The following is a 14969-nucleotide window of genomic DNA, read 5'->3' as shown; positions in this document are numbered from 1 at the left end:
CAGTAGCAGAAGCAGTTTCAGAAGCAGCAAACAAACACAGCCTAAGTTAGGGATAAGTTGGAGATGCTCTAAAGCACGCACGTAGGAGAAAATCTAGCCGGCATGGCAAGCCTTTCTTTTGGATTTTAGGTATCATATTCCATCCATGTCGTTCTGATAACTTTGCATCCGTCGCCGTCGGGAGATCTGACGGTACCCAGAGTCCGAGGACGGAGCACTTTGGGAGTCCCATGAAAGGGTGATTTGAGCTGAAAGTGGTTTCTTCCGAATTGAAAGCCGAACTGGAATCAAGCTAAAAGTGCAATTCTTGTGAGTTAAAAGGTTGAGTTTTGAGTTGAAAGTGGATTTCACAGAGTTGAAAAGTCGGAAAGGAAAAAAAAAGTTGAAAGTTAGATTTTGCTTCAGATTTGAGAATTTCATCTTTGAATAACAGTTTGGAAGTTCCATTTGAAAGATTATTTTTCGAGAACGTTGTGTGGTACTGACTTGACCACTGGTCTTTAGCATGAACTAAAGTACAGTATATGTTAGTTCAAAAACTACAATATCTAAACGCGAATGCCTATTTCAATTTAACCTTGAACTTTAGCCATTACGATTTTCAACCATGAACTATATATGAGACTATTCACATTACAACCTTGAACACTCCAACCTTGAACCACAGTGGTTTTGGATGACGTAATGCCAGGTTAACACACCGACTATTTTTTATTTTAATTACTGTTTTTCTAATGTACTGACGAACCGATGTTGACAGTGAGAAATCAACATGGCATCTAAGTCAGCTAAAAACCACCTATTTGGTGCCACATCATTGAACATTAGTGTTTCAGATGGTTCTGAGAGTTCAAGCTAGACTGCAAAAGCAGACTATTTTCTCGTTTTCTTTTATTTATTAAGCATATATACGTCAACATCTTTTATCTATTGGATCAATATTCAATCAAATAATATATCAGTCTCTATATAAACCCAACGAACTCACAAGTTGTCTTACACAAAAGAAAATTCAGGCAACTAAAAAATTACAAAGCCATATAAAAGACCCCGTTTAGAATGCAGGAACTTCCACCGAATCTTGCTGGAATTTGTAATGCGAAAAATTTCGATGAATTCATACGTTTTAAATAGACACTGTTGCAAAACTATATTTACAAGCACAATTTGCTGGCTCTATCCCCTCTTCTCACTGAGGCTGCTCGTGTCTGTACTCGATCTGCGGATAAAACTAAAGTATGACATCCACTGTCCAGCATCCATGATCGATCTCTGATCATGTCTAGGGCATGAATGCATCCGTCCATGTCGAGCTGCCGCCCGTTTTTGCTTGTCCGCTTCCACTCTGCCAGCATAACCAAACTGTAGCCGACCAGTGAGCAAACGATTAATGAACTCTGCGCGTATGGCGGCTTCTCATGCGTGCATGAGCTGCCAAAGCATGGGCGCCAATTGGGCATGGCCCCTGACGTGGCTCTGGCTTTAGTCAGATCATCGGCGAAAGAAGGCAAGCAGAGGAAACACCTATCCCCAGAAATGTGCCACACACAAACGAACGAAGAACGAGTGCGACCGATCACGATTCACAAGGGCCTCTCTCTCTCTCTTTGTAGGATGGAGCTGTGCCCATGCGCCATGCGTGCGTGCATGCGTTGCGTCGCACAATCGGTATCACGTACCGGTCGGCAGCACGCAGATCGATCGCCATGCATGTTGCACGGCAGTGCCGTAACGCGATGCGCCGTCCCGGCGCGCACGGCGGCATCGGCACACCGCATCTGCATTTTCTTGACGTGGACGGGAGACGTCGTTTCGATGTGACCGCGTTCGCAGCGTAGATTGTTCGCGCGCGCGCGCAAGCAGGAGCTAGCTAGCCCGTGGCGGCTTCCTCCCGCACGACAGGAGGCCATGGGCCGCCGGCTCGCGACAAGGCGCACGGCGACACAGCGCCGCGGGGCGGGGCGGGGCGGGACGGGGCGGGAAGCGACGCGGGGAGGCAGGATGGGGGCGGCGAGTGAACTGCACTCCCTGCACACGCACGTCCCCTGCCCATACCGGCATACCCCACGAACACCTTCCCTTCCACGGGACAGCGGCAAACGGACGAGCGGGAAGCGCCCGCGACGCTGTGCGCTGACAGTGCCCGGCGCCCCTAGCTCGTGGCGGCCGATGGGGATGAGGCTACCGCCGGAGCAGTTGTGTGAGGGGGACGCGCGGGCCTGGGGCCGACATGCATGGCCAGGGGCGGATCCAGCCCAATGCCAAGGGGGTGCTGGGCCTCTTGTTATTGGACCAAATTCATAGTTTATGGGCTAAAATGATGTATTTTTTCTGGATTTTTCATTTCTTTCTCTGGACTTTCTAGGCTTGTGGGCTAAAATGATGCATTTTTTTCTGAATTTTCCTCTACTTCCTCTGGGCTTCCTGGACTGGGCCCGTGCTGCAGCCCCCCCAGCACGGGCCCTGGATCCGCCCCTGTGCATGGCCCCTTGCCCGGTCCTTCGCTGACCGGGCAACAGTTGATGGAAGGGCAGACCAACGAGATTGTCAGATAGGCTAAGGAATGGTTCTCGTCGGCAAGGTATTCAGACGGGCGGCGAGATCTTCCACCATCAACATGTACGATCAGGTGACACCGTGATGCGTATGCGTTGCTGTCAGGCACGGCAGCGAGGCACCCCTTCGATCTGCGTGCTGCCCACTCGGATCCGGCCCGGCCTGTGCACGGCGACGCCTCGTGCGACGCCATTAATACGTCGTCGTTCGCGCTCTCACCTACTGGTGGTCGCGGGGCAGCGCGCGTGCGCTCCAAGCTACCATGTCAAGTGGCTTCGGCGGCCGCCGCCGCCTCTTGATGATCTTCTCACCGAGTACCCGACCCCGCGTTAACGTGGTATGGCGAGCGCCGAGCGGCCGTCGCCCGTGCATGCGCGACCTAGCCGCGATCTGCACACTGCACTGCTCGTTTCTGCTCAAGCAACAGTGAGAATTTTGGCCGCGAGGACAGCACGGTCTCACTGCCAACGAAGAACTTCGCGACCTGGCTACAGTGCCAACGAAGAACTTCGCTGCCTATCGAGCCTCACGGGAAAGGGACTGCACCGCCCACATACTCACACTCACCTGGCACTGGACAGTATGGGTACGGCAGCCGTTGGTTGACGCTCACCGAACCCAGTTGTCCAGACGCAGCACGGCCGATCTTAGACGTGATCGATAAGCCTAGTAGAAGCTGCCCATGCCCAGGCCGCTCTCCAGGTCGGCAGCGACACTCAGCACGCGTGACAGCAGCGAAAACGCTACGGCAAGAACAGTGTTCAGCTGAGCTTTCTGGAAATGGACGCATCCGAAGTCCGTGGGGCATCGGCATCTAGCAAGATAAGACTTCGAAGAAGAGGCGAGGGCACAGTGATGTGAACAGTACGGACGCCAGCGATAGAGAAAGCCTCAGTATATTTGCTTGTGCTAGAGCTGGGATTTGGGCCGGCCTAAGCACGGCACAGCCCAAGCACAACACAGTATGGCACGAGCACAAACACGTCTGGCCGGTCCAGCACGATTTATAGGTTGTGCGGGGTTTTGATATGAGGCACGATAGATGGCTTGGTCCGGCAAAAAAAAAAATAGGTCGTGTCTCGACACGAAAATAGCCTGATTGTGCGAGACCACACTCACCTCCCCATTCGTCTCCTACCCGAGAGAGAAGGGGGAAATGACTGAGACATGGAGCTAGGAGGACCACTTCACCCTACGGTCCCCCCTCCCACTACTCAGCTCATTCACTCTCTCTCGCACACCCACCCCTCTTGCCGGAGTGCGTAGATCTAGACCGTTGTCGGAGGATAAACTTCACAAGCGGGGATCCGGAGGGATCCCTTTTAAGATTCGGTCGGGGGATGATTCTGAATCTACCTCGTACGTGAATTAAATGAGAGTAAATGAGACGCAGGCAGGATGGATGGTCAGATGCTAGAGGAAATAAATGCTCAGGGGATTTTAGACAGATTCGGGCCGCACGGAGCATAATATCCTACTCCTGTGTGTATGCTATAAATGCTTTGGAAATACCTAAGGATCTCTTATGTTACAAGGATTTTCGTCTAAGTCTAGAGCTTCGTTAGCTTGTCTGCATCTGTTGAGCTTCTTGAACTTATCTCGATCTTCTCTAGCTCGTAAGACTTGGTCTTGAAGAACCTGTCCTGAAGCACTAGTCGACCTCTTCTTCTCTGGGGAGCCCACCCCTTCTTATATCCTGTCGGGGCGGCCTGGCGTGCCTAGAAAGGATGACGCGAGTCTCAAGGCACCATAAATGGAAAGCAATCATCATGGGCTGCAGCTTGATGTTACGAGGGGTTGAAAATACGCCCCCGTCTGGTCCTGTCATCATCATGCCGCTTTTCAGCGGATGCAGCAGGGGGGCCCACCGGGCAGCCACCGAGCAACTCCGCGTGCCCGTCCGGTCAGAGCAAGCATGACACAGCATGGCGGCAGACGATATGCCTCAAGCCCTGCAACGATATCCCGAGGCGCGCCGGATGACGCGCGATGGGACCCGCCGCATTAAATATCCCCACGCCTCCCTGTCAGGCAGTAGCAGAGACTAACAGCAGGCATGGGGGGAGTGGTTGGAAGTGACAGTCCACACTCCCTCTTAAATACAGCATCCGACCTCTCACCAATTGATACCTCACCGCTGAGCCCTTGTGGGGTCCATCGGCAAGGGGCTTCTCAAGTCCTCGAGGAACTCTGGGTGCTTAGGGACTACTGTTCATAGCCCCGAGCACTCTTTCTCGGATATGCCTTTTCTCGGTCCAAGGGAAACTTGGGTACTCGGGGACCACTGTTCATGGCCCCGAGCGTCCTCTCCCGGAACTGTGTCTGCTCGGGTCCTCGGGGAACTCGGGTACTCGAGGACCACTGTTCATGGCCCCGAGCGCTTTCTCCCAGAACTGTGTCTGCTCGGGTCCTCGGGGAACTCGGGTACTCGAAGACCACTATTCATGGTCCCGAGCACCCTCTCCCGGAACTTGGTCTTCTCGGACCTCAGGGAGATAATTTCTGAGGGAGGGCACCACGTGGCACTCTGTTGTCCTGGCCTCGGGACTCGGGGACCCCCGGTTCCCATGTCACCGACAAACCATCCTCCCTTGCCACACCAGATTTGACCCTCCACCCTCATGTACCTACATCCGTCCAGGTCCGATTGACCTAGGAGGATTCTCATCCTGGGCCATTGTCATCGGCCTCCCCCCACCTGCTGTGCACCGGTGAGGTGGCCACCGAGGAGTCCATCGTGGGCGAGGCCTTGGCCGACATTATCTCCTCCATCATCGATTGTTGCAACGCGCCTTGGAGGGATACCCCAAGTGCACCTCACTGGCTGCCTCCACGACCCCATCGCCGCCAACATCTTCATGTCCGCGGGCACCGACTTCCTCAGGTTCGCGCTTGACTTCCCGCCACAGCAGTCGTGCGGGCACCTGATGTCGCCACGACCGCCGAGCACGCGCATCGTGGCTCTACATTGTCCACGCTTGACTTTGCTGCCACAGACATAATATATATGAAAATATAGTTTATCAAACATACCTGAAAACATCCGAAAATATGTTCAACGTTAATACTGAAAGACTATACTTATGGTTATTGAAACTATGATCAAATTACTAGAACCGATGGTCATCTAACACTTCGTTTAGTTTAGTACAATCAATATTGCTCTAAACAATCAAACCAATTTAAACTAATTAAACCCCATCTACTTAATAAAATCTCTAATTATCTATAATTATTACCTACATCAATATTTTGGAAAATCTAGATAATCAAAACTACCATATTCTAAATACAATAATATATCTGATGGCTATCCTACTATATTAAACTAGATCTTTACAATATATTATAAAAGAGAGAAAAACCTTATTTTTTTTATTATCTTGCTAAACCCTAGGACCCATATAATATAACTATTCTTATATCGCTAAACCTAAGATCTAAACATAAGTCTAGAAAAAGTACTAGAAACCAAAATTGAAAATTCATAGAGCAAAAACAATAGAGCTTAACCGTACTGTCTCCCTCTTCTGTCCTCCCCTTCTCTTCCTCCTTCTCCTACCCTACTCTTTTTTTTCTGGATTAAAATAACTATTTTGGTTGAATTTCAATCTTTTTATAGTGTGGGGTAGAGGCGGGGGACTAACTACCTCCTGAGTAGGTGGCAAGGGGCCTAACCACCATCTTAGAGGGCGGTAAAGGGGAGGGGGTACAGGATGGTAAGATAGGGATGAGGTCTAACCAGCCTCTAGGAGAACGGTAAGAGGTACTCGTACCATCATAACATGCTTATTGCTCTTAAAAGGGCTATACAGTAGATGTCTATTCCTGTAATTCTTTATATAAAATATTTATTTATTTAAATACTAATCTTAAAAATATAAAAATAAAAGCTCATATCGCTCCTATCTTCATCCTACCCTCACCACCACCCGTGAAAGGACATCAAGCTCTCATACCGTGGCCATGCCAGCCCGGCACGATAAGACCCATCATGCCTTCATATCATGCCTAAGCCAGACTGGAGATGATTCATACCAGCCCAGCCGACACAAATAACTCTTTGTGCCGTCTGTCACGACCCGAAGAGCCTAAGGCCCAAAGAGGACCGTTAGCACGGTCCAAGTCGCAGCTCTATTCTACGCTAGTTGCCCAGCCACATCTACCAAAGCTATGGTCAGGAAGGGTACGAAGGAACTTTTGCGTCAAAGATCCGGTGAGCCGTGAGCTGCAATATGAGCAATCACATTGTCAGCAGTCACACTGTCTTCCAAGTCTAGAGCAAGTTTATGAACGCCATCGCTAGTCTACTCTGAGACGTGAGAACCTACAAACTCTGACGTGATATCAGCTTCGGGTAGTGACACCGGAAGTACACTGGGCTTGCTTCAACAGGCAATCGGCTGAAGTGATAGACTGACAGCTACCTGGGGTTGCTGTTTTTCAATTTCCACTTGATTACTGGCAGAAAACAGAGCTGCGAGAAGTTCCACGAGCACAGCTGCTTCGTGCATCAGCTGCAATATACCTATAACACAAACGCGCGTAAAAGAAGAGAGCTGGGCGTTTCGGTGGCTGTCAGTGTTCTGAACAACGGGTTACATCCAATGATTTTGCTAAGTAACATGCCTGCATACAACATATGCAGCCCGTGATGTGAGCTAAACCAGCTGGCAAAAGAATGCGTCATTTGCATGTAAGCAAGGGCGTGTACATGCAATCATTCTAGAGAATCTCATCATTCTATGCAATGCAACGAAGGGCTTGTAGGTGACGCGACTTAAAACTGTCCTCCATATCGCTCGGAAGTGCGAGGCGGCTGGTGGACATCCACAATCCTCCCAGACGGCCACTGTATCTATAGACTATAGATCATTGTGAAGCATAATTGTGACACTGACCAGTGACGACTGATAGATACATGGTCTAAGCAACATCTTTTCGAGATATTATCTTATATACACGAGCACACTTTTGGTCGGAGGATTTGAAGGTCGGAGTTGAAAGAAAACGAACCCGCTTGCGTGGAATGCATAACGGGTTTCTTTGATGTCAACTCAGTGTGAATGTCAGCTATAGGAAAAGTAATAATCAGATCATAGAGATATGACTGACAATCCACATAGGAAACCCCTGCACTGCTGTGTTTTCAGAACCTTGCACACATCACCAACAGCGGGCATAAACACGATTAATTGGAATTCCCACGCTTCCATGCCTCAATATGGAATGCAAAATTCTTGTCAATCATTGCGACTTTAAGTTAGTGTCCTAGTGTTAGAGAAACAGGAACTAATAACATGACCGCCCAGCTTCATGCACAGTGACGCTTTATCAAACGCAAAGCTTGGATAAATATATTTGGAGGTTAGTAGCTTGAAATCAGCAGAAAGGTATCCCACTTCTGTGGGGCCTAGGATTAGGCCAAATGATTACATCCTTGCAGCTAACATTCAGTGATTCTGCGATCGCATCCTTAAATCACAAGGATCAACAATAGCTATGCATTGAAATAGATAGACCGTTTTTCATCTTTCATCATTTCGCCAGAAAGTCGTTCCGTATCATAGATTATCGGTTTTGGCAAGTAACTTGCTAAATAAACATTGTTATGATGCAGAACAGTTATACAACAACAGCCGCAGCAGCAGCAACAACAAAGCCTTTCTTCTTTTCAACAAAGATGAGGTTCAACAAGAATTCTCAATGGCATGAGAGGTCTCTGATTTTTATTGACATTTTCCATTTGACACGAAGCAAAGGAGACCAGATAGGAATACCTTCCAAGCTACGCTCTGGAAAATTCCAATTAAAATCCACCACCTTTCACGTACAGACTACAGACACATGTGATGAAACTTGGTCACCTAGATCCTCTGATAGCCATGTCTCTCCTAATAAGAAAGAAATATAACGTGACATGATAAGCCATTCACATTGGCACGTCTCTATTAAAATCAGTTGTACATCACGTGCAACTGATTTACGCAAAGATTGACAGCACATATCTCTATCGTAAACAGTAGAATGGTAGATTCTCACTCTCCAACAGACATTCACTACCAGCTCAGATGGAGTGTCAACTGGTGGGGTCTGTTCAGAACGATACAGGATATAGCACTGTGATAGCCAGTTCGGTAAAATAGAAACACTTGTCGTTATATTTTGTTACTTTGTTTACAACTGAACCTTAAACAACTAAATAATGTTCCAGGAAAATCAAAACAGTTAAGATATTATATGATGGTCCGGCTGCAAAGTGTTGTCAAAGAAGCTAAACATCATAATGATATTATCTTCTATTTACTTTCTACATATGAATAACCAGAGCCCATGCCCTAGTTCAGAAAGAGAATAGTATGAACCATGAAGATATATTGGTTGACGTCTTAACGGGCCTTGATTATGGTAGGAGGCACCACCACAGCAGTTGCTGAGCTGCACCCAGCTTCTAGCCTAACATAGTTCAGAAATTAAAAGGCCAAAGACTAAAACACCACACAATCATTAGCCCATCAGGGGTACAGCTACAATTGGAGTGCTCTTAACTATCAACAACAGATGCTAATCTTCCCTTGTATCATTAGCAAGTAGCAGAATTGCCCACACAATTGCTCGGCTAGATAATCCGCTGCATATTTGAAAATTAGTTTGTATTTTTAGACAAATTCAATTATACATATGGTAGAAATATTGTCAGCCAATAGCAAGCCTAAGAAAGCCCCCATATTTCTGGTTCACTAGACAAGTATGACCCGTGCATCCTATCATCATTATTTCAACAAAGGCAAAATAGCAGACCAAGGAAGTCTTAACATGAAAATGTTCTTCCTTCTATACAGGGAATATATGCAGTTTACCTGAATGTCTTACTTCACAAATGTGATTTAACCCATGACTTTTGGGCGCCATCCAACAATTACATCCTCTGGCAGAGCTCGAGTATTGACAAAAGAATCCATTGAGAAAATCGACTGCAAAAGAAAATTCAAATCCTCCAGTAAGCATAGGATGTCCAGGGCTAACTCCTTAGGAAGATGTTAACAAACTAGCAGCAAAAAGTATAATGCTCTCATACCTAGATAATACTGTGCATGGTGATTTTTCAATGGCGTATTTAGCATTTTGCATACAACATAACAATAGCTAATTTGCCACTAGTAAAGAATTTGGATAAGTTGCATCCATGAGTCATCCCTTCCGTTATATGCTGCTCCAAAATATGTTTCTTTAATCACAAGTTGTACTAAAAAGTGCGGTCCATAAAATATGCACTACACAGTACACATATGCCATGCAACTGGTCAATCACTGGTGCCTGCTGTTTAGGTGAAGGGCAGAAAATGAGAAATCCATTGCACTTTTCACAGCTACCCTAGTTCCATGTTCATTTTTGTGCAGAAATGTGGATGCCCACTACGTGAAAAAATGGTATCAAGCTCTGGCTCAATTACACGTCAGGCCAGAAGAAAAACCAAATACCAATTACCAGGAAGACAAAGTATCTTGCACAAATGATGGATACATACCTTCATGTATGTTTTTACATGTGACAGTGAATCTGGAACAGACCAATTCTTGTAGTGACCCAGAGCTATATCCATGTGATAAAGTTTAGGCCCAAGAGAGAGGTCAGCAGCAGAAATTGATCCACCATTAATAAATGGACCCTGCACCAAACAGCGTCTCAGAACAAGAACATAGCAAATTTCAGATAAACTACACAGAAATGAATATTAAGTTATTAAATGCATAATTGTTAAGCCCACATAAAAGGTTCCTGATAAGTAAACATCTTTTAGAGAAACTGAATGTAATTTAAGATATTATATATGAACAAAAATCTCATCTGGTAAAACTTGCTGAACTGAGCTAAGTTAATCCAGATTTCTGACTCATAAACTCTTATGTAAGAACAAAAACTCAAGGCTGTTCCACTTCTGCTTACTGATGGCAGGCAAATGATAAATTGTGATATTCCAAATTCAAATTTAGTAGATCTAGATAAGAGCCAATGTTATATTAAACAAACCGAACACCTTGAAAGTATAAATTTGCATATGAGCATTTGATTTATTAAATCTAAGCAGCTTGACATGAGTGAGCAAAAGGTAATCTTTTGGTATCATTACAGGGTAAAACTACATTTTGGATTACCAATAAATCTGAACCACGTGGTGATAAGTAATCCAGGATTAGAAGTCAGCTTTGGTCTAACTTCTAAGATGCGATGATGCAACCACGTTTCTGCAGTACCATGTAGCTTATTTTCTCATTTTTCAAGTATACATGACTTAAAAGTCATTGCAGAAGCTCAGAAAGCTAGTCATATTTTGCAACAACTAGTTTATTACTGCAATGTACTTCATATAAGACAATAATCATTAACCAAACAGTTTTCATCTTTTTATTTCTGACACCGCTCAAAATCCATGGTTGTCTGGAAACCTACATAACCTACATATAGTCTTCATTTTATTTTAGCACGCAGCTTACCAGAATATAATGAAGCAAAGTTAGTATTATAGGTCATAAATATGAGTCTGTTTCATAGAAAAGAATGGAGACAAGAGACAAGAAATAGCATCCACAATTTGTATATTAGGTGCTTGGACGCCTAAATTATTTGAAGATATGGAAATTTGGATATCATCTGTCAAAATGTGCACCATCTGTTAGGATTCGAGAGGGATGCCCACACACACACAAAAGAAAGAAAAAAAGACATGGGCTGATTTTTAATGTCTGTGACCCAATACATGGTATATTTCATGCAACACTGCGCAAGAATTTATAATACAAGTATGTGGATATGGCAAGTAGAAGGGGCCGCAAACATTGTAGAAATATTGCAGCTCATGTAAAACAATAATACTAACTGGAAGCTGTCATGTAATATTAAAATTACCATTAACCCACTTACATTATCTTTTAGATAACTATCAAATGAGGTCAGCTCATTAAGTAGTGCCTGTTCTGTTCCATCGCTCGGGTCTTTGCTTTTGAGGAAACCGATGAAGGTGGAAAATATTTTTGACCCTCTGCAATGAAATTTATGCACAATAATTATGATGCTAGTACTAAAATAAGAGCCAAGTATTAACAAAAGAAAAGGAAGCTAATACGTTGTAGTTGCAGATAGCTCCAAGATACAATTCAAACAATGCTTCCATGTAGGATGTACCTATACAGACATAGTCACTAATATAATGTTATAATTACCAACTTTGTTAATTATAAGGCACATTTTTTAACGATCACAAAGAATGACTATAGCACAGTTCCATTCAGTGATATGGAAAGATGAGATATAACAGTTTGTATGGTTAGTCAAGCACTCAAGCATAAATGCTCAGGAAAAAGAATGGAACAGATAAGGGCAAGAGAGAGAAATTAGCAACATATCTGCATGGATGACTCAACATTTGCAACAAGAGTGCTGAACAAAGACCCTTACAAAAAAGCTAAACAGGGGTACCAATTAGGGCATTGGAACTCTGGAAGTATCACATACATTGAAGCTTTGTCTGGTGGAGTTGCCAAGGATGGTTCAGGGTACTTCTCTTCTATTACTTGTGTTATAATATCAGAATCAGCAATCCATTTGTCCTCCAGCTTCACAATAGGCACCTTACCTTCTGGGTTGATTTGGAATAACCTGATGAAGCAAGACAAAAGCATGGTGGTTGATGGCCATGGAACTGAGAAACAACCACTAACAATGAACAATCTGAATTCAGAATGTTTAGTCTTGTCTGCCAGATAGGTACCAATCTGGTTTATTAGCTAGATCAACAAGCTTTAGATCATATGGCAGATGTTTCTCCTCTATTGTCAATAGAACCCTCTGTGTGAAAGGACCTGTGGCCAACATGTGAAATTTAAGTCAGAATGATGAAGGTGTTTTGACAGTACGAGCATGAACACTTGCAATGCACTTAAAAATATGAATCGATGTTACACATCAAGGAAAACATGCTTCATGCTCTTCCATTCTGCAAATACCAACGTTCCCCACCTTTTTTCATTAAGTATTAACCGGTGCCAATATTAAAAGTGACCTTGCAACATGTACTTGTATTAAGAAACTCACTATTAATATGATAAAATAATGTGTTGTGTATTACACTACTAGTAATTGCCCTACTTGAGCCAAACGTGTACTAGCATGTGGAGCAAAGTTTTGCTATTAACAGACAAACATAGATTAGAAAAAGATAAATCTAGTCTACTTTGTTTGCGACAGCTAATAATTCTATGACAGGAACAGGCATTGAAATTTATTACTCCCAGTATAAAGCATTTAGTGTACACAAAAAGTGCTCTTTAATTCTTTGTGTCACCATTGTCCTTCTATATTATCACCCCTTCTAAATGCACTGACCAAAAAAATTATATAAACCAGATCAAAATGCTAACTTATTACGGCTTAAGCATACAGAGACCAACACATCTATCATATCCAAACCCTAAAACATTTTTCTCATAAAGGTAGTCCTGGGAAAACTTAAAGAGGCGCAGGGCAGGAGGCAGCAATTCAAGTAAGCAAGAAACAGCAATGAACTCCGAAGGGCACCTTAACATGTCCATCTCCCAATATACTACACAACATTAACATCAACCTTCACCAAACACTGATTAAAAAATCACCCAACATTCTTGAAGCATTGAAAAACAAAAGATCCCCCAAATGAAGATCGATCGGAAAGTACACTTTGAGTTTTTCTGATGCATTGGGGTTACCTACATGAATTAGAGAACTTACATGGTTCACATTGTCATGTAGATGATGACCCAAACAACCACACCAAGTCAAATGCTGTTTATCACAAAACTGGAATGGTGCAGGCTACCGGACCAAACTATGTGCTGAAATAACTAAATCCAATCGCTGACACTTCAAATGCTACTAGTGCTTTATATTAGTAGAGACTGATTTGCTAAAACCTACCTCCACGCATGTCTCGCAGTCCTAGTTTATTTCGGTTCTGTTATGCACGTTCAAAAAATAAACTACTCGTGGCACGTGAGGATGGTAATTAAACACGCAAAACCACAATCACTCAAAGTGTCAAATTCTGAAGCTACTAGTTGCATTTCCCATCTTAACGCGGCAAATTAAACTGATAATACACTATCGAAAAACAAATAACGGCCAACACCACCTACATAGCCAATTCGCCTTCTTCGCGTTCTAATTCATCCAACTGCTCGCGCGCGCATACACACAAAGGGGGAGAGAATGAGAGCTCACAGTCGCCGATGCGGCCGGAGACGGTGACGGACTCCTTGGCGCAGACCTCCAGCGGCTGGGCCGAGGACCGGGCCGCGAACGCGCGGCGCGGCGGCGAGGCGCGGGGCAGGAGGCGTCCGCAGCCGCAGCCGCGGCGCAAGGTGGTGGCGAGGAGGGCCGGGGAGGGACCGGTGGTCGTGGCGGTGGCGGAGGCCGTGTTGCGGAGGAGGACGGCCATCGCCGCGGTCGCCGGGGTAGGGAGGGAGGATGCGGGCGGGACCGTCACGAGAGCGCGCGGCGAGCGGTGCGGGGGAAGGGAGCGGAGACCGGCGGAAGCTTATCTTCGTGGACCCCGTAGGCCGTAGACGTGTGTCTCCAGTGGCTCTGCGACGCCCGGGACGGGTCCTTCACACGTGACGGTGGATTTCGTTTATGGTCTCGACCTCTCGGTCAGATGCGTCCGTACACCCCTGTGTGTGGAGGGCGCTTGGGCCTTGGACCGATTGGATGTAGGGCTACGGCCTGTGGAGCGTTGGGCCTAATAGGCGTTTTCTTGTGTGTGTTTGTAGGATGAATTTGGGCTCGTTTTAGAACACTTTTGTTTGGAAAATCTTCGGTGTAAACAAGCAAATGTGTGAAAATGTATAAATAGCGAATATCGCTCATCCAATGCTCATTCAAATGCTATAGTTGATCCCACCATTCCACCAACGGAGAGGTTGATTTGTAGAAAACCCATGTGTTGCTATAAAATATCACGAAATAAAACCTCTATTGGTAGGATGATAGGATTAATCATAGCCTTCAGATGGGATCAAACGTACAATATTCACTGTTTGAACTTTTGTTTCGACTTTGGACTATGCTCCTCTACCTTCCAAAGCTGAATGGCAATCGCCGCCGCTGTGCATCCCTCCCGCTATATAGCCCAGCGTGTTTTTTTAGCCTCAACATTGGGGTACAAGCTGTAGTATCTAAACGTACACTAAAACACATACAACACCCTACACATACACACCCTAAGACACATTAGACCTACAACCTATACAACATCTACTAAAGATAATCACGAAGCCTCTGGTTCCGTAAGCGACGAGCACACCACGCTTTCATTGTGATCCACTTATGCTTGAGGCTATTTGAAAGAATTCTATTTACGGGAACAAACCCTGATGTGAGG

General features: G+C 45.3%; 1 protein-coding gene across 6 annotated transcripts; it reads right to left on the bottom strand.

The window, feature by feature from the left end:
* Nucleotides 1-8127: 8127 nt before the first annotated feature.
* LOC133930569 (probable glutathione S-transferase DHAR2, chloroplastic) lies at nucleotides 8128-14198 on the bottom strand. Of its 6 annotated transcripts, none has more exons than XR_009911776.1 (8): nucleotides 13811-14198; nucleotides 12327-12417; nucleotides 12071-12214; nucleotides 11480-11597; nucleotides 10086-10226; nucleotides 9635-9766; nucleotides 9417-9530; nucleotides 8128-8450 (listed from the first exon to the last, which is right to left on the bottom strand). XR_009911776.1 is itself a non-coding variant. In XM_062377237.1 (7 exons), the coding sequence occupies exons 1-6, from the start codon at nucleotides 14025-14027 to the stop codon at nucleotides 9444-9446; spliced, it is 798 nt and encodes a 265-aa protein (XP_062233221.1). In that variant the 5' UTR covers nucleotides 14028-14195; the 3' UTR covers nucleotides 8128-8450; nucleotides 9417-9443. The 6 variants fall into 6 exon arrangements, 3 of the variants coding, with proteins under 3 accessions (XP_062233221.1, XP_062233223.1, XP_062233222.1); XR_009911775.1 differs by lacking the exon at nucleotides 8128-8450 and adding an exon at nucleotides 8760-9187; XR_009911777.1 differs by lacking the exon at nucleotides 8128-8450 and adding an exon at nucleotides 8912-9012.
* Nucleotides 14199-14969: the final 771 nt, after the last annotated feature.

Source organism: Phragmites australis, chromosome 10 (assembly GCF_958298935.1).
Source record: "Phragmites australis chromosome 10, lpPhrAust1.1, whole genome shotgun sequence".
Classification (NCBI taxonomy): Eukaryota; Viridiplantae; Streptophyta; class Magnoliopsida; order Poales; family Poaceae; genus Phragmites; species Phragmites australis.
The sequence above is the reverse complement of the archived record's forward strand: the minus strand, read 5'-3'. Positions and strand labels throughout refer to the sequence as shown.

Excerpts from the sequence above, each read along its gene's own strand:
- LOC133930569 (XM_062377239.1), bottom strand. The coding sequence starts at position 14,027 with ATGGCCGTCCTCCTCCGCAACACGGCCTCCGCCACCGCCACGACCACC. Across the intron at positions 12,418-13,810 it reads CTCCGGCCGCATCGGCGACT|GTCCTTTCACACAGAGGGTT; the intron begins GTGAGCTCTCAT and ends TGTTGGCCACAG. Across the intron at positions 12,215-12,326 it reads CTAGCTAATAAACCAGATTG|GTTATTCCAAATCAACCCAG; the intron begins GTACCTATCTGG and ends TTGCTTCATCAG.